This window comes from Poeciliopsis prolifica, unplaced genomic scaffold (assembly GCF_027474105.1).
Source record: "Poeciliopsis prolifica strain line A6 unplaced genomic scaffold, Auburn_PproV2 SCAFFOLD053, whole genome shotgun sequence".
Taxonomy (NCBI): Eukaryota; Metazoa; Chordata; class Actinopteri; order Cyprinodontiformes; family Poeciliidae; genus Poeciliopsis; species Poeciliopsis prolifica.
In genome coordinates this window covers 2799661-2823177 of record NW_026562428.1, presented here as the reverse complement: position 1 = coordinate 2823177, position 23517 = coordinate 2799661, and the positions used below count along the sequence as shown (strand labels likewise).

The 23517-nt window shown below is 40.4% G+C and overlaps 1 protein-coding gene across 1 annotated transcript; it reads right to left on the bottom strand.

Moving 5' to 3' along the window:
* Positions 1-9659: 9659 nt before the first annotated feature.
* LOC129378729 (shugoshin 2-like) lies at positions 9660-20855 on the bottom strand. The gene is made up of 9 exons (XM_055059188.1): positions 20756-20855; positions 14569-14651; positions 14264-14439; positions 14108-14182; positions 13129-13199; positions 12880-13016; positions 11023-12804; positions 10748-10862; positions 9660-10208 (listed from the first exon to the last, which is right to left on the bottom strand). Exons 2-9 carry the CDS (start codon positions 14642-14644, stop codon positions 10094-10096), a joined length of 2547 nt encoding a protein of 848 aa, XP_054915163.1. The 5' UTR covers positions 14645-14651; positions 20756-20855; the 3' UTR covers positions 9660-10093.
* Between the last annotated feature and the right edge of the window lie 2662 nt (positions 20856-23517).

Below are 23517 nucleotides of genomic sequence, written 5' to 3'. Positions count from 1 at the left end.
GTTAACCCCTTGTTTAAAAGGGAACACTGTGCATCACTGAGAGTGAAAGTTTTAGAAAGATTACACACATTTTTATTTACAATATCAGAGTGCCCCACCTTCCTACACTGGCTAGCGGGGCCATCTATTTTAGCCACTATGTCCAGTAGCTGAGCAAACCACAGCGGTGGCCTTGGACCAGTAGATGTTGTCCCAGGAACCCGGAAAGCCTGTCTCTGCAACGTCGGGATGAAGCGGCTGAGCTGCGCAATGTGGATGTTCATGTGAGTTAGGGTCACCTGTTCACAGAGGGGGAGTGCCAGCGAGAAATTTGAATGCAACTTTTGGAGCAACTTTGCATTAAAAGGGTCATTATTTACTGAATGTCATTTCATAACAACATTCGCAGAAATTCACAAAGACTGCCTTTATGTTCATGACAGACGTTCCGTCAAGTTTATGATGGTGTCATGTCAGTCTTGTTCACATCTGTCTCATGTTTTACTGTTTGCTATGTAATAACATAGTAACAGTCTAAACAAATATATATTTTAAATTCTAAAGGGAAAATACTGCAGCTTACAGGTTGACCTTTAACATATTTCTAGAAAAGATAAAAATGATTTAGAAAAGTGTAACATTTTTATTAACATTTTTTAACATGCACATGCTGCCGAATACAACTTTTATAACAAATTTCTTTTACATATTATGTCATGTCAGTTTTATGCGCACCCCATCAAGTAAAGTGTCACTGAAATCTGACACATTTCTACATAATCTTGTATATCTTTCAAAGAAACATGTTCCAGATTCACCTTTAAAGCTGCAGAACCTTATAAAAATTAGATTCCTTAAAAATATTTGTTTAAGCTTTCCTTTGTCATTACAGAAAAGCAAGAGACTTATAATCTGTGGGAAAATATTCCAGCTGTCTTCCACTGACATGATATTATGATAGTGTTGACAAATATGTAAAAAAAAAATATATTTATATATATTGCTATAAAACTTATATTCTGCAGTTTTAATGTCATGACAGATGTACACAATAAAATCAAGTAAATTGAACAACTTTTTTCTTTCAGTGTGTTACTGCACAGACACAAAGTCAATCACGACTGATATCTCTAGACATTTTGTTGATGTTCTCAGGTTTGTAGAGAAAAATACAACAAAATTATTTTGTATCGAATGTCTAATTTTATTAAGCTTCTTGCTGTTAATCATAAGTTATCAATGAAAAGCCTGACTTACTGCAGGTAGTTACAGGTAGTTCTTTAAAGCCTACTTCCACAGTGGTTGGCTCACCCAAAGCACGATAGGTCAGCATCCTCGGACGGCGGCGCTCTCTCTTTGGATAGCTCGATGTAGGCGGTGAGACAGCTGGATCATCTTCTTCCTCAGAAACCGTTTCCACAGATAGCTCAGGAGGATCCTGGTGCAGCTCCACGTCTTGGCTTCCATCTTCTGGTATGTTGTCCATCCATGCAGCCTGCGGTTCTTTCACTTTTGGTGCATTGTCTTGATCATGTAGGTCTGGTGTAAATGGTTCAGCATCTGGGTTTAAGCTGACAGCTCGGTGACCACTGTGCTGAGCAGGAGGAAACTGGCATACTAGCTCCATTTCCTCATCCCTCTCACTGTCTGAAGTTTCTTCTTGTGGACAAAGATGACATGACAATGTACTCGACTTAGTCTTTTTAGTCCTTTTTGAGCTTATTTCTGGGTTGTCGATTGGGAGACTGTCACAGGGGAGCAGGAGGTTCCTATGCAGCACACGACTTTTACCACCTCCTTCTGGTACTACTTCATACACTGGACTGATATCACTTCTCCTCTTTGTGATGATGTGTACTTTATCTTCCCAAAAGGATCTGAGCTTACCAGGGCCTCCTCTCTCTGATAAGTTGCGTACAAGCACACGCCCCCCAGGCTGCAGGTCAGCTCCATAAACTCTTTTGTCATATCCTTTTTTCCCTCTGTTTGATACACAGGTAGCATATTTGGTTGCGATCTCGTAAGCCTGCTGCATCCTGCTTTGCCAATCTTTGACATACTCAGCATAGTTTTGTTGTGTTTCGTTTGGCTGTATGTTAAACAGGAGATCTATTGGCAGTCGTGGAGATCGTCCATAGAGCAAATAATATGGAGAAAAGCCTGTGGAATCACTGCGAGTGCAGTTATATGCATGCACCATCTTGCATAAGGACTTTTTCCAGTCAGCCTTTTGCGCACTTGTGAGTGTTCGGAGCATAGACAGCAGCGTTCGATTAAATCGCTCCACCTGTCCGTTCCCTTGTGGGTGGTAGCAGGTTGTGTGGGACCCTCGCACGTGACAACACCTCTGCAGTTGAGCCATCAGCTGGTTTTCAAATTCCTTCCCCATGTCGTGGTGGATTTTCTCTGGGAAGCCAAAGCGAAGGGCAAAGTCATCAAATAGTTTTTCCACTACTGTTTTTGCGGATTTGTTTTTTGTGGGGTAGGCCTGTGCAAAGCGAGTGTAGTGGTCCATTATAACCAAAATATACTCAAAACCTTGCTTGCAGGCCTCTAGATGCAGAAAATCGACTGACACTAGTTCGAAAGGACGTGTTGTCACAATGGGCATCAGTGGTGCTCTGGCTGCTCTCTGTGGTCGTTTTGACTTTAGACACTCACACACTTGGGTCACAAAATGTTCTGTGTCCTGCTGCATTCTGACCCAGTAAAACCTGTCTCGAATCAGATTCAGAGTCCTTTCGACCCCCAGATGACCCATCTCCTTGTGTAATTCTTGAAACACTAACGGATGGTGTTCTTTTGGCAAAACTAGCTGAGACTTATTTCTTGCTTTTCTGTATAAGATCCCATCATTGCTGATATACAGTTTTCGCCACTGCCTCAAAAGCACCCTGACGTCTGCAGGCTCAGTTTTCACCACTTCCCTGGGGGGGAATTGATCTTGGCTTTTATAGTACATGACTCGCTTGATGAGATTGTCGTTCTTTTGACTTTCTCTGATCTGTTCTGGTGTTAGTGGGGCAGCCAATGAGGATGAAGATGCATCACTTACTAAATCCAGTGTTTTGATGTAAGCCGTGGTTAACCAGACAGATGGGGCATCTTGAAGCACAGTTACTCCCTGAATTGAAGCACTGATCACATCCTGAGTCACTTCCTTTGTGCATTGCTGCAATAAGTCATTTATGTCCAGTGGCATGCGAGAGAGGCCATCTGCGTCTGCATTGTGTTTGCCTGGTCGATATTTAATGGTGAAATTGAAATCTGCAAGTTAGGCAACCCACCTGTGACCTGTAGTGTTTAATTTGGCTGTGGTGAGAATGTAGGTCAGGGGGTTATTATCTGTATATACAGTGAAGTTAGGTGCATGATACAGATAATCTCTAAATTTTTCACATATTGCCCACTAAGTGCTAGGAATTCCAATTTTCCTGAATGCATGTGATAATTTTTCTCAGGTGGGGTCAGTGTTCTAGATCCGTACCCAATGACAACCATTTTGTTATTCTGTCTCTGATACAGAACCGCTCCCAATCCTTCCTGGGAAGCATCCACATGCAGAATAAATGGTTGAGTGAGATCTGGGTACCCAAGGATGGGAGGCTCACTGAGTTTGTCAATAAGTGTGTTTATTGTCTCTTGATGGGTCTGTGTCCAGTGAATGGGAGTGTTTGATGGGAGGTTACCTTTATTTCTTGCAGTGTTGATGTTCCGCCTGTCTTTATGCTTTTCTGATGGCGGATTTTCAGGTTGATTTTCAGGTGAACTGACCAGAAGCTGGTAGAGGGCTTAGCCATTCTGGAGAAGTTTGGTATGTATGTTCGATAATAGGAGAGGAATCCCAGCATTTTTCTCAGATCTCCTACAGTTGTGGGGGTTCTCTCCTTCAAAGATTGAACTGGTGCTACCTCTGCTGGATCCATCGTGTAGCCCTCACCAGAGACAAGGCGCCCCAGGAATCTCACTTTTCTTTTAAACACCTCACACTTCTTTGGGCTCAGCTTCACTCCATGCTTCTGGTATCTTTGCAACACAGTTCTCATGTGGTTGAGATGATCCTCAAAACTCGGGCTGTGAACTAAATTGTCATCCAGATAGGGCTGGCATATCACATCCCTTAACCCAATCAGGCACTCCTCCATGCTTCTTTGAAACTCTGCTGGGGCAGCACTCAAACCGAAGGGGATTCTGATCCACTGGTACAGACCCCATGGTGTTATAAAAGCAGTTAAGGGCTGACTTTTCTCATCCAGAAACCCTTGATGATAAGCCTTCCCCTGATCTAATACAGAGAACCAGGAGTTGCCAGTTAGAGAATCCAGCATGTCTTGGATTCGGGGAATGGGGTGGCTGTCAGGGACAGTTTTTCTGTTTAATTCCCGGTAGTCACAGCACAGTCTCAGAGTCCCATCTTTCTTCCTTACACACACCACTGGTGATGCATATGGAGAACGTGACTGAGTTATCCAGCCTCTATTCAGCAGATCTTGAAGGTATTCTTTAACTTCCTGATGTAATGGCTTGGGAACTGACATATATGTTTTCTTCACTGGAGTGGTGTCATGCAGAGTGATGTGAAGTTTCAAAGAGGGAATTAAACCTATGTCATCTTCATCATAGGCGAATGCATGACACTCTTCTCTCAGTATCTGTCTCACAGTCTGTCTTTGGCTTTCCGTTAAGTGGCAGAGGTCAACTGGAGGATCCCACTGTGTTGGCTTCTGTTGTTCTGCTTTGCTGTTGGTGATCAGACACTGTGCTGCAGGTGGCTTTGCTCTGGGTGAAATGTCATCTTTCTGTTGTTCACCATCAGTGATGTTCAACTGTTGTGCACTTACAGTATACGCTGTCTTTACTGATTCTAAGTGACCCAGGACTGTACGCTGATGTAGAGTGACATCATACTTATTGGTGTTGGACATTGGGATTGAGACAAATCCTGAGCTTTCCTTAGGAACTGTTATGAGACCCTCCTCACCGATGCTGACACCTTCTGGCAGCACCGAGTCCTCCAAAGGAACAAAAAGAAGGTCCTCTCCTCTGAACTGAGCTCCAGGATTAACTCTCACATGGATGATGGTGATTTGTCCAGCTGTTAATTTGATTTGACTTCTTCCTGTATGCACAAGACCCACATCAACCTGACTATCTGATGTCTGAATTAGTTTGACAATTGTCTGTGCAGTTTGGAAAGTTACAGCAAAGGCTCCACACACATTTTGGATGACTTCAGATTTCCTGTGTTTAAGTGTGTTATCTCCTAGAACTTCCTCTATGACATTGTAGCCAATTATTGGCTGTTGTGCCACACTGGAATCACTTGACACAAGTACTGGTACCAACAGGGGTTCTGCTGAGAGTGAGTCTTTACCGAGTCTAAATTCCACTTCCACCCAGCCCAGAAAAGGAATTTGTGTCTGATTGGCTGCAAGCCCAATAAGTGTATCCACCTCCAGTAGTTCATTCAGAGGTCTCACTCGCTGGTGTGGTAAGTGTAATTGTCTCCATTCTTCATTAATGAGACATGCCTGGGCACCAGTGTCCCATAATGCTTCTACTGGAGTGGCATCCAGCCAACAATGAACAAGGCATCTCTTACCTATGAGGCTCAGAAGTTTCTGTCTGCTCCGTGGATTCATGTAGTGAGTTGTTGGGGTAGATGAAAGTCCAGTATGGGAGCCTGTTTTGTTTGTGGTGGGACTGAGTGTTTTGTGTGGGGCTACTGAGGGTCCCGGCCCAGCAGCCCTTTCTAGTTTCCCTGCTGTCCCGTTCTGACGGCAGCCTCTGGCGAGGTGTCCTCCTTGACCACACTTGTAACAGTGAGTACACATCTCCCCTGACTGTGCTTCTCGACAGGCTGGGCAACCTCTGGGTCTGCTGTAGCTGTGTGTGGTGGCTCTCTCTAGCTGATGTCTTAGTAACACCCACTGTTTCCAACACCAATTTCTTTAGTTCTAACATTTCAGCCTTTAGTCCTTCAATGAGTTTAGTTGTTCCTGCTTCCTGTTCTGTGTTCTGACTTTCTTGGCCTCTCAGTACACCTTTGGTTATTATGGCGTCCCCTACCTCACCTCTGGTTACAACTTCTTCGATGTAAGTAGGTTGGAACTCATTTATGCATTCTTCAGCTCTGACTTCATTTATTTTGGGAACCTACTCACTGCGCCTTTTCTCAGTTTTTTTTTTGCCTTTCTTGTTCCAAGTTTGCAGCTTCACTCACCCGCTCAATTAGGACCTCATCTGATACTGCAGGATTAGTCAGGTACGGTTTTAGTTGGAATTTACTGCATCACTTAGCAGTCCAGTGTCTATGGAGCGCAGAAATTTTCTTTGTATCAGTTCTGGACTGAATTGTTCGCTTTCATCCTCTTCTTTTGATTTCCAGAGCATTTTCTTTCAGTTCTATAGCTCTAAATAGAAAATTCTGCCGATTCTTTTGGATCTTGTGAAATGTTCATCAGCTGATGAAGGAGGTCAGAGGAAGAGTCAACTTTAAAATGACTTCTTAGAATAATTTTCAGAGTGGACAAGGTCAGTCCTGTTTTGATTTCCAGCATGTGTCTCAGGTGGAGCCCTGGGCTTATGGCCCGTATGACTGCTTCCAGGATCTCCGTCTCTGAATATCCTTTCCTCTGCCCAGATTCCATTTGGTTGATCAGGCTCGTATATGACAGTTTATCCCTCTGACCAGCTTCTCCAATCTGCCCACAAATCCGAAACTCCCGCCTGAGGGTCACTTCTGGTATTTGAGGTGATGGAGCACGGTGTGGTTCAGTCTCCTCCATATGCGCCGTCTCAGTTTTTTTTTCTAAAACCCCAATTTCCTCCTCAATCCGCTGTCGGGCTTTGTTTTGTTCCTCTTGCAATTCCTTGTACTTGCCTTTTAGTAAATTTAATTCACCTTCGTTAGATTGAATCTGTTCTGGTGTTCTGGCACGTTCCAACGTCCAAGATTCCATGAAGGTGATTAAATTCTGGAGAAACTGTTGAAACGATTCCGGTTCTTCCTCATTCCCGATATCGTCCAGTGTCGACTCTGCTAGTCTGATGAGGGAACGCCGAGTTTGGCCAGTAAACCCTCCTGAAGGTTCATCACTCTTGAGGCGTTTACAAACTAAAATCAGTTCTGACTTCTCAAACGTCAGCAGCGTTCGGCTCACTTCGTCTTGAAGCTGCTCCATCGGTATTTCCTCCTCCGACTTCGGTTCGTCTCGTTTGGATTAGTTACTTTAAGTTGAAACTCCTCCTGGGTCTGGCTCGCCAAAAATGTAGCGGTGAAACAATCAGACGAGCTTCCGAGATTGATTCCGCAACATTTTAATTTAATATTTGGTACAAAGTAACTACGTGAGCGGTATCGCTACACAGCCGTTAGAAAAACAAGAGACACAGCACAGCACAACCGTTCCAGCCGCCGTCTCCTTGCAACGGCGGAGGGATATTCACCCCCCTCCGCAACCACGTCGAACAGTGACACAACTCGCAAATGCCACACAATAAAACCCAAAACAGTATTAATTTACAACTATTCCATGAAAATGGCTTGTGCGCCACACACACAAACATGACTGACAGTGCTGAGACCCGCCTCCTGGCTCTGAATGATTGTTTCTCTGGAAGAAAGCAGAGGAGCTTCATTTTTTTCATGCATTATCTGTCTCATATTCTCCTGTCACAATATAGTGACAGATATGTTTTTTAACAAAAAAAAAAAAACCAAACATTTTCATATGACCCAACTTTAATAACTCGTTATCACAGGTTAACTATTCTTAATATTAAATTAAAACTCGCTTGTTTAAGTTAGCTTGTGGTGTTGACCTCTGCTTTATATTTTGAAGGCAATAGAGTTTCACAAGACTTATGCAACAAATCCCTCATTTCAATCAAATATTTGTAAACTAGCCAACAAACAAATAGAATCAATAAGTCAATACATGAAAGTCAATACATGAAATAAAATGAGCTATAACATTCAGACGTACTATGTCTCTTGGCGTGTTGTACAGCCTTGTAAGATCTGAGCATGGCAAATGGATGCTAGGACAGAGTGAGGGGGCATACAAAAAAAACATTTTGTACGGCAGTACAAAATGTTTGACCCCTGTGGTTCAAAAGAAAAAATAAGGACTGAGGATATTTTTTTTTTTACTAAATAAAAAATAAAGCTTTCTAATTTTCTATTTTGTATAAATGTTTAAGTAACATCAGTGTGAATGTAAAAATGATCCAGAACATATTTTGTATCTTGGACTGATGGCTAGGGAACAAAACAGCTGACTTACATCTGTACAGAGCCAGGCTTTTCTCCACTGGCAGTCGGCTCTGAAACGCACACAGTCCTCTCAACATGAACAATGACCTTTTGCTGCTGCTTGCAAACATTTATTTCTACTGTTTCTTTGCTGCCCACCAGCTTCACTGCACACTGCTGTGAATTCATGTTTCACAACTGATGGAATTTATTATAGACCGACCATGACAGATACAAAATTTATGTCAACAGTGACTGAAGGCAAACCTAAAAAGTTAGATCTTAACCATAAATCCTTATTCAGCACTGTACCAACAAAACAGTTTGTGAAAAGTCCCAAAGATCCAATTCAGTAAACTGTTTGGTTATATGGTTTAACATTTAATTCCTGATGCTTTGTTTCCTGTCACTGGTTTGATCCCTTACTGCTTATACACGAGTATGTTTGCAGCTTCTAGGCTATCAGATACGATGCAGTACAGTGACACATATATGCCTCTATGTGTCACTGTACTGCAATGAACCTTACTAAAGCAATAGGCATTCTCTCTAAGCAATTTTGGTCTTTCAGACTAAAATTCCCCTAAATGTATTTATATGTAACAGCTATGTACTAATACCAAGCTCACCTCAAAGGTCTTTAACCTATAATTTTCATGTATAAGCTGATCATCAGGCCCCACTTTGTCACAATCAGTAAGTAGAACAAAAGGGTCAATTAAATATTTTTAAGTCTGTAGAAGATTATTTAAATTTGCAAGCAGATGGTCACATCAATCACCCTGACGGGTCATTCTGTTAATGTGTCTTATAAGTTAATAAATCCTATACTTGTTTGATGGCAGTTTCATTTGATGTTTACTCAAAGTAGCATGTAAGGTGCAAATATATTTTGGCTAAGAAAAACTTTTAATTATACAAACTTACTTACCATAAGATGAGAGAATCATTGCTTCTCGCCATATGCGATTTGGATGCTAAGGACTTCCTAAGCTACATATGGCTCCACTGTGGTGGGAAGGGAAGGAGATGTTGTGTTTAAAAACTCAAATATATTCAGAGGCGACTTTTGCCTGAATTCTCCTGTCCTCACCAATAACAGCCAATGATCACCATTTTAAAAATAGTAAAGTATTGTTTAATTAGTACAACATTTTATTTATTTTCCTTTCATTTTACTCCCTCAATAATAAATATGAATAGCTCATGTAATAACTAAAAAAAAACATGGATGAAAGACGCAGAAATAAGTATGAACATACATCTCCCCTCATTCACATAAAAAGAAAATCAGCTCTTCAGCTCATAAGCCTATTCATTGCAAACATTAAGTCACTCATACTATCACTCATTCATATCACAAATGGTATATCAATCTGTTAGGCCACCCTGTTTTCCCTGGCTGCTGGGGAAAAAAGCCAGGGAAAATAATTTTGAAGGAATCCCTGAATAGAAAAAAAAAACTATACAAGCTTCAACAGATCTAATATGTTAAGATTTATACTCACAACACAAGCTGATGGACCAAAAAGTGGAGCTGGGAGATCTTCACTTAGCATGCTCACACAGCAAATCCTAAACATGGTTGGCTTAACTGAGACTTTATTCTGTGCAGCTGAACATCACAGGGAGTATCGGGTTATCAGCTTCCACTCAATTATTTACAGCTGGCCTCCCATCAGGAGCAAACAGCTGATACGTCCCCAATGACAATGATGTAAAAAATCTAAAGTCTTAACACCACAAATTTGAACAAATTCTGAACTAGCATTCTCTGTAGGAAACTAGAACACTGGATTTATCACAAGGAAAAAGTATTTGTTGTTGTCTGTCCACAGCCCACCCCACTGTTTTCTTCTACTCCTTCGTCTTCTTCGTCTTCTTCGTCTTCTTCGTCTTCTTCCTCCTGCCTTTAAACACCGGAGAACTCAGAAATGTGGTGTCTGTGAAATCATCTCCACGCCTAATTTTCCTGTTGGGGGAGGGGAAGAAAAACAGAAATTCAGCACTGTGTTCCATTTTCTCTCTCTCTTTTCTTTTTAAAGACAAACACAAGTCTGGATAATATGACCAATCATAACACTAGTTCTAGTAATGATAGGTTGGTTATAGCTAACTTATTGATACAAATAAAACCTAATTTCAGAAAACAAATTACAAAAATGTTCAAAATTCATCAAGTTAAAATTAATTAAACCAGGGTCAATTTAGCCAGATGATTTATCACTGCACTCTTAACTGGCACGGTTTAAAGCTCAGTTGTGAGAACGGTCCAGTCAAAGTCCTGACATGAAGCCAACTGGAATTTGCAGAGAGACCTGTCCAAAGAAGTATGTAGATCTGGGTTGAAGGGGCATTACAGAATATCTAGAATGTTTAACCAGACCTGTGGTCTGCTGAAGCAAAGTCAGAAACATAGACGGAGCTTTGAGTAACCAGCGTCACTGTAGCACTGGTCACATAGCCTGCGTTGCTCTCTGAGTTCCTTTCAGTGGGACCTGACGTTCTCACCTGTTCAGTGGTGGCTCCTTATAGGAGACCACACAGTTCTTTCTCCTGCTTCTTCCTTTATTTTCACCATATGGGTTTGGAAATGTGTTGGTAACAGTTGTTAGAGTTCTTCCTGCTGCAATGCACAGCAAAGCATTAGCTGTCAGCTAAACCAAAGTCAGACAAGGTTAGATTTTGTGTTTACAGTATTCCCTTATTGGGGTGAGTCTACCCAGAGTTCACAGGTAAACTCTGATACCCAAAGAACATCTATTGACAGTGGAGGAGACACCCACCTGGTGAGGCTCTAGTTGACCCCTCAGTCACCACCAGCCTGCATGATGGGCTCCTTTTTGGAGAGTTGGGTGCAGAATTGGATTCTGGGTCCAGAGTGCTGAGCTCTGCAAGCAGCGATGGTGGATCCACATCCATTATCAGAAAGCTGACATCCTGATGATCCATCTCATCATTAACAACCGATGTCCTTGTGTTATTGCTTTTGTCCTGACATGTCGGTCTGTGGATGACAAATGTCTTCCTTAGGTTCTTGGTTTCGGCTGCTGTGTGCAGCTTTGTCTTCCTTTGTAGTTTTGAAGCATTCCTGCCTTTGGAGTCTTTAGGATCAGGTGGATTTTCACCAATGTCATAATGATCATGGCTGAGGAGCATCTGAAAATCCTCTTTACCTTCCTTCCTGACCTTCAGACTGTAAGGGCTGCAGACAAGAAGCTCATCACGGCAGATGGGATGCAGACCAGATTCATCTTCAGATAAAACCTTTTTACTGCTTTTCCTTGTTTTTCTCTTTCGCCTGGAGTCGTAACCATCAGCATATTTCCCCAGTGACGATATCATCCTGTTCCTGGAACCTCCTGCTTCGTCTCGTCTGGATTTTTTAGATGTTGGGTTCTCTGAACGGTCACATTCATCTGCTGGCAGGACTTCCATGTTATGCTTTGATGTTTCCACCAGAGGGCGCTTTGAAGTGCTGTTGGTCTCTGTTTGCTGATTTGCCTGGAAATATCCAGAACTCTGAGACAGATCGTCTAGCAGCTCCTCAGCTGGGCAGTGGGGCTCTCCAGGAAGCATCATGTCACAATCCAGACCCAGCGAGTTACTGTTCCTAGAAAGAGAGATGACAAAAGTTTCTCTGCATCTCGGCCTGTTCTGCGTTTTCCTCCTGGCTGCAGGAGGCTGATTCTCCTCTGACCCGAGACCTGCCTCCTCCACTGGATGGAATATGTATTCATATGGTGGAGGTGGCTCTGTTTTTTCTGCTTCCTCTTCATCATGGACCTTCTCCGGTTTGGACTGTTGGCTCTCGTCATCATGAGGCAGACGGACTGACGAGGTCTTTTGAATGACCATAGAGCGCCTCCTTACTTTAGTTCTCGAACGTTTGTAGGTGATTTTAGAACTTGGTGAACCTTCTTCAGGTTCACTGCCCCCAGCCTTCAACAAGGTAACTTTAGAATTGGAAAAATAATTATTTAAATCTTGTGAGACAGTGTCACAGCTGTCAGTATCGCTCTTGGATGTCTTCTGGTGACTGGCAAGCTTGGGGATGCGAGATGCTTTCATATTGTTGCCGCGTTTTTTCGGTAACTGTACCTCAAGAACTCTTGAGTCTTTATCTTCTGGTTTATTTTTCTGAGTAGAAATTTTCACAGGTTCCTTATTTGGTCTGTGGTTGAAACCATTCTGGACATCTGGACTGGAACCCACCTGTTGACTCTCTGTGCCTTTTGTCTCACAGGAAGGACCTTTCTTCTTGGCTTTGGTTTCCACGGTGACAATTTCAACTGCGTTACTCAATGTAATCTCCATTGACGTATTGAGAAGCACTGTATTGTCAGTTCTTGCTAACTGAGACTCAACTTCTGAGGCTGACACACTTGGAGCGTTTACGTCACTAGAAAGGGATGTTGTGGAGTTTCCATGCGTTTGATTGTGCTGAGGACAGAGGACAGAGTTTATTTGAGAGCTGGACTGGGACAGGCGCTCCACTTCACTCCTGTCTGAGAGTGAAGTCTGAGTGGGTTGAACACGTTGACTGAAACGCCTTTCCTCTGCGTTTTCTGGGAAAAGACATTCATTTATAGTGAGGCAGTACATATTTGAAACACTGCACTGAATGATGCCAAATTACCCACCATGAAAAATATCAGAGGAGTTGCTGCATCTGGTTAGGGCACTTAAAACATCCAGATGAGGGTTTCCTTTGAGCAGACCTGGTGTAGCTTCTATGTTTTTGTTGTGACAGAAAAGATTCCTTAACATTTCAGGCCTCCTGTGTATAAGATAGAAATACAGAAAAATATAACTGTCAGATATCATTTACGTCCACTGAAACTACAACACCTACAAAGGACACAACAAAAGCAAACGCAGGAACTTCTGACCGCGCTGCTGCATCGTTCTCTTTGTTTTTATCTGTTGGGTAGTGGCAGCCCTCTGACAGTCTTGGAGAATCCTGAGGGAAAACACATTTTCAGCTTCAGCAGTTCAACCTATTGGTCTTCATTGAGGTTTTGTAGATTAGAAGTCAAGCTTTGGGTTCCACTGCAGGGGAAATAAATAGACTCCTCATTGGCATTCTTCCTTATATGGTACTGAATACATTGAGACCAAACATTTCAAGTCATACAGTTTAAAAGATAATTATCTTCAAAATAAATTTCTTCAAAACTTCTGTTTTTGAAGAAAGTTACAAAAAAAAAAAATCTTGGGAAAAAAAATAAAAAAAGTCAAACGCGGAAGTTAAATTTCTGTCTGTATTCGGTGTATGTAAAGTTGTTGTTTTCAACAATAGTGAAAAATGACAGGGATTTTTTTGTGCTTTTTCACAAATTTTTTTTTCTGAGTAGTTATAGACTATAAAATTTGTTCATTTTGACTTCAAAAAACTTAAAAACGTTTTACTTTTTTTTTACTATGACTAGAAAATAACAGAGGAAAAAGCGTAGTCGGGTGAAATGTGGACGATTAGCCTCCAGACACAGGCCAATCCATTCTGAGCATTTGGAAGCAACTTCAAGTTCCTGAGATCTACCTATGGACTTTGAGATGTATTTAGTCAGTGCCTCTCCTCAATGTAAGTGGAGGAAAATAATCTGAATTATTTCACCTCCACTTACATTGAGGTGAACAGACAATTGTGGAGTAAGTGTCAGTAAAAGAAAAGAAGATCTGAGTCTGGGAATTGGAATAAATCATAATAGTCACAACTTCAGTGTAAAAAAAACAAACAACCTTGCATGTCATGTACATCATGACGCAGTCAAAATCAGAGGATGTAAATTTGATTAAAGTCACATTTAAGCAAGAAAAACATAATCTTGTGGTAAAGAAATATAATCTGATTGGTGACTCGTCTCTTACGTCATCAGAAACTAGTTGTGCCATCATGTCCAGCTGCTGTAGAGTGTTATTATGGAGATTTTTCAAGATGAGCATCTGTAGGAGCAGAACAATAACAAGTAGTGAACCAGATAATGGTCAAACTAAACTCCACATCAGCTGATATATCACACTCACCAGTTTCCTTTGGTTGTGTTTCTTGGTAGCCAGCTGGAAGCAGAGATCTTTGACCTGTTTTTGCAGGAGCACCACCTCCATCTCAAGCTGCCTGCTCTTCTCCTTTTGGGCCTGCAGAGCGAGAGCCAGGGCCTTGTTGTTGGTCTTCAGGGAGACCTTGAAGAAGGAGGAGGTGTCTGGTGTGAAAGAAATACGGTGTTATCACTACTCAAAATCTGTGACAGCCGCAACACAAATGAGATGGAGACTAACCCAATTCAATTTCAATTTATTGATCGCAAAATAAATTAAATAATTAAACCTACTGATAATTTTGTTTTTGATCTTTGAAGCCACAGCTGACGTCTGCTTCGATGGTGTCATCGTTTTCCTGGGAGGCATCTTCAGACTGATGGATTAAAAAAACAAAAACAAAAAAAAGGAAGGCAGAGGCTTTAGCTTATTTAGCAGTAGTGAAACAAAAAGATACAAGACATGTTAAAACCATCAGACTCTAATGTTTCTTTTCTCATCTCTCCATTTAGCATTTAATATTCAGCATTAAAGGCTTTTTTATGCACATTTTGAAGTATCGCGTTAAAACAACTGTCAAAGACACACCCAGAAGCACGAATAGCAACGTTTTAACCAGGAAAGGTCCCATTTCACCCTAAATTAACACTCCACCATGGCTTGTCATTAATTAGCCAGCTGGTGGTTTCTGTCCTAACTTTGTCCAGCCTTACCGTCGATGAAAGTCCTCGAGTTGCAGCGCTTATCTTCTAAAAAATGAAAATCTTAGAAGGGAACGACACAAACTACTGTATTCAAGAATGTATCAGCTTTGCAAGCCTGTAATTGAAGACTGACAACTTTTTTCAAAAACAAACAAAAATCCGCCAAACTTCCGAACATGCGCATTAACTAACTGACGTGAACTTCGCCATTATCTTTTTTTTTTTTTTTTTTTTTTTTTTAATCTTTTTTTTTTTTTTTTTAATTCTTTATTACTATTATCAACATATACATTAAACATGTAATCGGCTTCAAATGTACATAAAATCTGAAAAACATGATGAAGCCGATCTCAGCTGCATCCATACAGACAAAAAGGAGGAACAAAAATAACAAGACAAAACAAAAAAACATACATTAGGGGTTTTCCAGCAATTTCATGATGATTATCATATCATATAGTTCTGTATCTTGACCTTTGTTCATGAAATTCAGCGATAAGAAGAGGTGGCAGAGATCCTTATGAAAAAAGGGGAAAGACGGTTTGGTTTTAAGGAAACGACATTTGTGTATGAAAAACTTGCCCATAATAATTATGACATTTAACAGAGTTTCAAATTTCTTTTCTTTTCTCATAGTCCCAAAGATAATATCATTCTTGGAAAAGTCCGGTAAGTTCGGGATTTTAGGAAAAAGCCAGTAGTGAATATCATCCCACAAAGCTTCAAAGCTTTGCAATTCATAGAAAAATATCAATATCACCATTAAAATAAACAAGTGTTATCATCAATAGCAAATTGAAGTCTAAGGAATTCCTTAGAAGGGTAAACGCCCTGAAAAGATTTGAAGTGGACTTCCTTGGCTTTTGGAGGAATGGGAAGCTTTAAATAATTTGTTCAAATTTTTTCTTTCTGATCTTTTGAAAAGAAATGCGATATAAAATTTGGATTGGATATAAACGGAAATAGAGAACTAATAAAGCATTCCCGAAGTTTTTTGTTTTTCAAATTCTTATCTGTGATATTGAGCCCATTAATCAATAGACCAGGAAGCTCAGCGGTTCTGCAATCAGGGATCTCATACAAACATTTAGCTGTAGATATATTTGGGGGAATAGCTTTAATAATCTTTTGAAATACACTTTTATTTATTTGTAGGTTATATTAACCACTGAATTCTTCAAGAGACATAACCTTCCCATTATTTAATAAATGCATGACAGACCAAACACCTTGTTCTAGTCAATTATTTATAAGATTGATTTATTATTAATTTTTACGTAACGGCAATTCCACAAAGGAGTATTGTGTGGGCTATAGTTATGTTTATAGATTAACTTCCAATATAATAAAACTTGCTGGTGAAAGAAGGAAAGTTTAACAGGTAGTTTTTTAACGTCAAAGTCACATCTAAGAAAACTAACTCCACCCATTTGAAAATATTTTACTCGGAATATGGAACCATAAAGCCCTTTGGTTTGTTAGGAAAGACCGAAGCCAATTCATTTTTAAAGTACCGTTCATGCTGTCAAATTCAATAGCTTGCAGTCCTCCATCTTCAAACCTTTTGATTAAATTACCTTTCCTGATATAGTGAGTTTTTCTGTTTCCATATAAAATCAAAATTCATCCTATTGATGGATTTGATAGCTGAAGTGGGTATTCCTAATGTATATGCAGGATATATCAGTCTGGAGATACTTTCTATTTTGGTGAGAGCTATTCTTCCCAGAATAGATAAATCTCTGTGTGTCCACTTATTTAAATGAGTTTTACAATTTTGAATTTTTTCCCAGATTTTAGGTTTTCTAAATCAGATTTATTTTTATTTATATGCACCCAAATATTTGACACTGGATTTTACAGGAATATTAAAAGCAGTCGATAGAGAGCAGTCTTTTAGAGGCAAAATTTCACATTTGTTTAAATTTAATTTAAGACCTGAAGCTTTTGAGAAGGAATCAATCAATTTAAGAATTTTTGGAATTTCATTCAGATTATTAAAGAAAATGGTTGTGTCATCAGCGAGTTGACTAATAGAAAACTCCTTACCCATTACAGCTAATTTACCAAATTGAGCATTTTTAATTGATATGGAGCATTTCTGCAGCAGCAATAAACAGCAATGGAGAGATTGGACAACCTTGCTTTATACCTTTGTTGATGCTAAATCTGTGTGAGGTACCATGTGGAAGACACACTGAACTATTGGTATCTTTGTAAAATGTCCTAATTACGTTAATAAATTTATCACCAAATCCAAACAAAGCTAAAGCTTTGAACATAATTCATGTTCTATCATATCAAAGGCTTTATAAAGTCTAAAAATAATACAAAGCCTTCATTTTCTACTAAGTGATTATAGTCAATTAGTCCAAAATAAGACGAATGTTATTATGTATAGAGCGCCCTTTTATAAAACCAGATTGAGTGTCAGAAATAATCTGGGATATGCCTGATTTTAATCTGTTGGCAAAAATGTGTGTCAGAAGCTTGTAATCATTATTTAATAATGTTATCGGCCTTAAATGATCAAGGATAGTTGGATCTTTCCCGGGTTTAGGAATGAGTGTGATGACACCTTGTTTCATAGTGTGAGTTAAACAATTATTTTCTAATAGTTCTGTAATCATTCCAAACACAAGTGTTCTGATTTGGACCCAAAAGTGTTTATAAAAGTTACTTGTCAAGCCGTCGCAGCCTGGAGCTTTGTCCTTGGATAAAGCGCCCAAGGCTTTATCCAATTCCTCTATAGTGATATCTGCCTCACATATTTGCTTATAATTGTCATCAATTTTAGGAATCAAATGTCAAACAGAGTTAAAGAATATTTCTGTCATTGAGTTATTATATTCAGAAGAATATAAATTGCTATAGAAGCTAAAAATTTCCTTGGATATTAATTTTGAGTCAGTGCATGGTTTATTATTAATTTGCAAGCAATTCACTGCATTTCTCTCCTGTCTTATTTTTTCTAATCTACAGAAATATGTAGTACTTTTTTCACCATCCTCAATCCACTTCGCTCGGGACCTTAAGTAAGCTCCTTTGGCTTTTTTAGTATAAAAATCATCTAATTCAGTCTGCAGAATTTTTTTGCGCTGTTTGTCCTCATTATTAAAAAACGGTTTAGAACAGATGTGACTAAGTTCTTGAATGATTTTTAATTCCTTTTCCTTATTTTGGATAGCTATCAATTTGCTGTGTTTTAATTGAGATTTCACGGACTTTAAATTTAAAGAATTCCCATTTCTTTGTATAAGACTCAGATTTGTATCATTGCAAATTAAATTGAGAAGCTCCAGGATTTCATTATTAAATTTTTCATTGTTAAGGAGGGTTGAGTTGAACTTCCAGTAACCTTTGTTGTGGGATGTTTTCAGTTGAGTTGTGATACTGAGTTGTATTACACAGTGATCAGACAAAGGTGCAGGTGAAATTCTAGCATTTACATTATTTTGCATCAGACTGTTTGAAATTAGCCAGAAATCAATACGTGATTTAGCTGAGCCATCAGGTCTGAACCAGGAGAAAGACTGACTGCTCTGATTTGCTTCTCTCCAAGGATCCACCAAATTCAGAGATAAACAAAAATTTTGTAAAACCACATTTATATGATGAGATTGGAATTTAGAGGGAGATCTATCAAGCCATTCATTGTACACCATATTAAAATCTCCACCCAATATGAGATTGTTCGTGGGATATTTCTGAGATAGTTCTTTTAGTTGACTAGTTAGTTCAGACAATAAGGATTTGTTCTGAGCAACACTGTTGTAACCATAGACGTTACAGAGAATCAGAAAACTAGTTTCCATTTTGAGTACACACATAATCCAGTGGCCCTGTTTGTCTTTCCTATGAGTTTCTAGTTTTTTCTGAAAATTTTGAAATAGTAAAGCAACACCAGCAGATTTATTAGTACCATGAGATAAAATTATTTTTCCCCCCATTGATTTGACCAGAAGTTCTCATCTGCCTTAATAGAGTGAGTTTCTTGTAAAAATATGCAGTTAGCATTTGTATTTTGTATTTGTATTATCTTTTTCTTGTTGCTGCCATTATTGTTGCACTACTATCATCGCTTAGATTTTAATATTTATTTTCCCTCTACCTCTCCAATGAGACCATTTTTAATTCAATATTTTTCTTTTTCCTTCTTTACTATTTAACTGAGCAATCACATTATTACCACATTATTTCCTATTCAAACTTTTTACCCCCTGACTTTAGTTTAAATTCTTATTTTGAAACTATTTATTTTTAGTAATATTTCTGATAAATTACTGAATATTTTTAGGAGTGAAATGAGTAGTGCACCATTTTAGGGTTCACGTAATGGCTCTGAATGCAGCTGAAGCTGTCTGTTCTCAGGCTATAGTCTGTTGACGCTCGGTGCTTGATTAGTCAGGGCTGGGCTTGCTGCTTGTTGTTTTAAGGGAGTCGGCTTCTTCTTCCAAATGTTTGACAGCTGCAGCCACTTCAGGAATTGGAGTACTCCTCTGCTCTCAGTTATGTCAGCTTCATAAAGTTAATAGGTAACCTGCTTGTTTTACATTTTGCTTTTACTCTTCACTGACCAACGCAGATGCAGCTTCCCGACTAGTTAGCACTCGAAGCTAACCACATACAGCCTGATAGGCATCAGCGGCTGCTAACATTAGCCAACCCTCAGCTTAGATTAATAAGCTTTCTTGGCTGCTTCTGCGAATTATAAGCCTCTAAGTCATAACATTATCTTTAAGTTGTCAATAAAAGCAACCCATTATGAAAGTCTGACACTTTCGTTTACTCGTACAAATCTAATTGAATCTGCCCCGTTTCGCTTTAGTGTCTCTGTTAAAAACCAGCGTGTGAGGGGTTTTCTGTCAGCTCCCTGGTGACTCAGAGACCGTTCGAGCCGGGTCAGGGCGGTGCTTTCTCTTTTCCGGGTCTGGGACTTTGCTATAAAGCTTCGGTCTGTTTAGATCACATGATAAGGTGAGCGGAGTGTGATGCCTTTTACATCGGCTTTCTCTGCACTGTAATCCAAGATGGCATGCATTTCCAACTCCAGCTCTATTGCCTTTTTCAGAAGGTAAGCGCTGCAGAATCTCCAGGACACGCGTTTCCTTTTTGTTTCAGTCGAGCACACAGGGAGCAGGGGCATGAGAGTCTCAATTAACTGTCAGCCGACCGCTATTGAAGAGGGCCACCATGGACCTGGGGCATCTCTGTTGGTAAGTACTTGAGGCTCATAATCCGACTGATGAAGAAGGTCTAAGAGAGTGGGAATATCATTACCAAGTATAACTGAATATGGCAAAGAGGGAACTACAGCTACTTGTACCAGGTATGTTTGACCTCCCACTGTCAAATACACCTCTGCACTAGGTAGACATGCTCATCTCCATGTATACAGCTTATTTTAACCCCCACCTCACTTAACTTTTCATCTGGGATTAAGCTTGCATGTACTAAAGACTGAAAACACCCAGAATCAAGCAATGCTTCTTCTTTCTTCCCATTAACTAGCACCGAAGCCGTACAAGCTTTTCTTTTTTCAACATCAGTAGCCGCTCTTGGAATTGAACACATCAGTGATGGCTTTGATTTCAGGGCGGGACAAAAATGTTGCGTATGGCCAAAACCATTACAGTTGTAACATCTAATATCCTGACCTGACGACTTATGAAATGACTTTTTAACCTTAGCAGGTCGATGGGAAGGAACTGCTTAAAACTAGAACCATTTCTAGCCTGACTTAGACCAGAGCCCTGTTCACCCCCAGTGGACTTACTTGGTTGGGCATAATGAGTCTCTTGGCCAGCATAGGTGCTCCAGCTCCCCCTCCTGGCTGATCTGAAGACCTCTGCGAGAGTAGCTGCTTCTTCTGCCGTCTTCGGGTCACGCTCACGTATCCAGACCTCCAATTCTGGATTAACCATCCTTAAAAACTGCTCCAGAATTATCTGCTCAGATATTTCTTGCACAGTAGATTTATCAGGTTTGATCCATCTTGAAAACAAGTCTTTCAGTCGAACATAAAGTTCATGCGGCATCTCACCTGATTCAATCTTTAGGCATCTGAAGCGTCGTCGATAAAGCGTCGTCGATAAGTACCGACAGTAATTTCATATTTTGCCAGAATTGCCTCTTTCAGTTTATCATAGTTCTGAGAGTCAGCAATATCCATTAGAACATAGGCTGTGCGGGCCTTTCCGGTCAACAGAGGGACCAGACGAATCGCCCACTCATCTCTGGACCAACGACACACCTGGGCCATCCTCTCGAACGTCGTCAGAAAATGCTCAATGTCGTCATCCGTCGATAAGGGAAGAAATTTTGGTTCAATTATGGACCTGGAACCATGAGCCACCTGAACATCACCACCATCTGATTCTTCTGCAGGTGCTTCAGATGTTGAAGGTTGATCCTGTGTGTCTGACTCATCCTGTTTTTCCAGTACCGCATTCACTTGCAGCTGCATTTGTTGAAACTGATGCTGCATACTTTTCCACCTCTGCTCCTGGCGGGAAAAATCTTTATCCATCTTCATGTCTCTAGCCACCTGAGACCGCATGATGGATTTCACCAACACCGCCAGTTCCTCCAACTTATCTTCAGGGTTGGTCGCTGCCATGGTTTCCATTTCAGAGGAAGCTCCAGCTGCTTCATCAGGCTCTCCCTCTTGGCCTGGCTTTTTACCACCTCTGGTCATCATCTTTGCACTGTGGCATGAATAGACGCACTTCTGACACCACTTGTAACAGGTTGGCCTTTTACGGCTGGATTTTTCAGTACAGATTGATGATATCAGGCAGAGTTTAGGTGGAACAGCAGGTTTATTCCTCCCAGCATCACAAACAATGTCACACTCTTGGTCTTACAAACATCTCAATGTCTCAATATCTGTCTCACAGGTGAAAATTGCAATCTTAAATAGTCCCAGCTGTGACAGTTAAAACAATCTGAAAATTCATAAGATAATCCCAATTAATGAGCCTCTGGGACATAATTGCCCAGCAGACAAGATAAAGGCTAATATAAAAACTACATATTTACCAAGAAAAGAGAGGATTTACACCACATGTGCACTTCTACCACTGAACAACTTTTGTATACACTGTAGTCTATCTTTGTCAGCGCAACTAAAGATGCTAAGTTCTCATGGTCAGTGTGCTATATATATTTGCATTTACAAGACCAGCATATATGCTTAACACGAAAGAGTCAGCTGCACCATTAGGATCCATCCAAAATAGAACAAGGGATAAGCTTTCCTGTCTTATCCACGAGAAGTACATAATAGGACTCAGTCTTACACATATTGATCTGTTATCCAGCTCATTAGCATGCAGTAATTGGGACCGGGCATAAAAAAAGTTATGATGCATAGATTTGAAATAAACATCCAGCCAGGGCAATAACAAAATGGTTTAGATAAAGGCATTTCCAGGAGATAAATCCCAGTCCAGACCTGATTCCAGGAGAAAGATGTCAAAGTTGCAGTCAGGATGACCTTAAGTTAATTTGGAAAGAAGAAGGAGCAATAAAACTCTAGATGTGCAAAGCAAGTGGAGTGCCAAAATGCATGTGGGTATAAAGGGTATATAAATTGTCTGTTACAGTATAAATATCTGCAGAGTGGAAAACTAAGTGTAGTTCATTTTTTGTGTGAACAATCTTGACCAATAAAGCTGATTCTGATGAACAGCAACTGACAGAAAAAAAGCAATCACATATTGATCACAATCGCAGAAGAAGTGATCACAACATCATCGCCACCTATAAATTAGTGTCTGCATTAAGCCAACATAGGGATTCTTCACCCATATCTCCTGAAAACAACTAAAGTCAGTCTATTTCTTATCCCAAGGTGACCATTTTCTGACAAACGCCTCAGGTTACAAGGTGCATCTGCAAGGATCAGGTGACAGATTGCACCAATTGGTGCGCATGCATCCAGTTAAAGCAGCCAGTGTGCATTTCAGTTACCTGGCAACCTCTTTGAGAAAGTTGTAACTAGAGTCAGGCATGGGAAATTTACAGTAGCAGCTGGCAAAATAACCACACATATGAAACGTCATCACTGGCAGCAGTTTCTCATCATATCCAAATCTCCCTGAAATGATGGGTTGATTTTTGCCCATACACTATCTCATTTTCTATAGTTGCCTTGTATGACAGTAGAGACAGAGAGAGATGTTTTCTTCTTACCACCAACACTGAAGTTCTGACAGCCTCACTGACGCTCTGCCTGAGCTCCGCCGCGGTCCCAGGCTTATTGAGCCCCCTGGTAAACTTCCTCGGCTCAGGTGGACCAGAATCCATCGCGCAGTTCACCTTTCATCTGGCAGGAGCAGAGCAATACCGAGGTGAGAGTGGGAACGCCTATCTGATAGGTTTTACAATGCCGTTGTACCTGAAGTAAACTCATCGCCAACGCTGCGGCTCCCGGACAACTCCGCTAAGTGTCACGCCCATTTCTGTGTATTGGTATCCAATTGGACAGCAGCGAAAACCAAAGGCGCCCATCATGTCTCCAGCCAACACCCTATG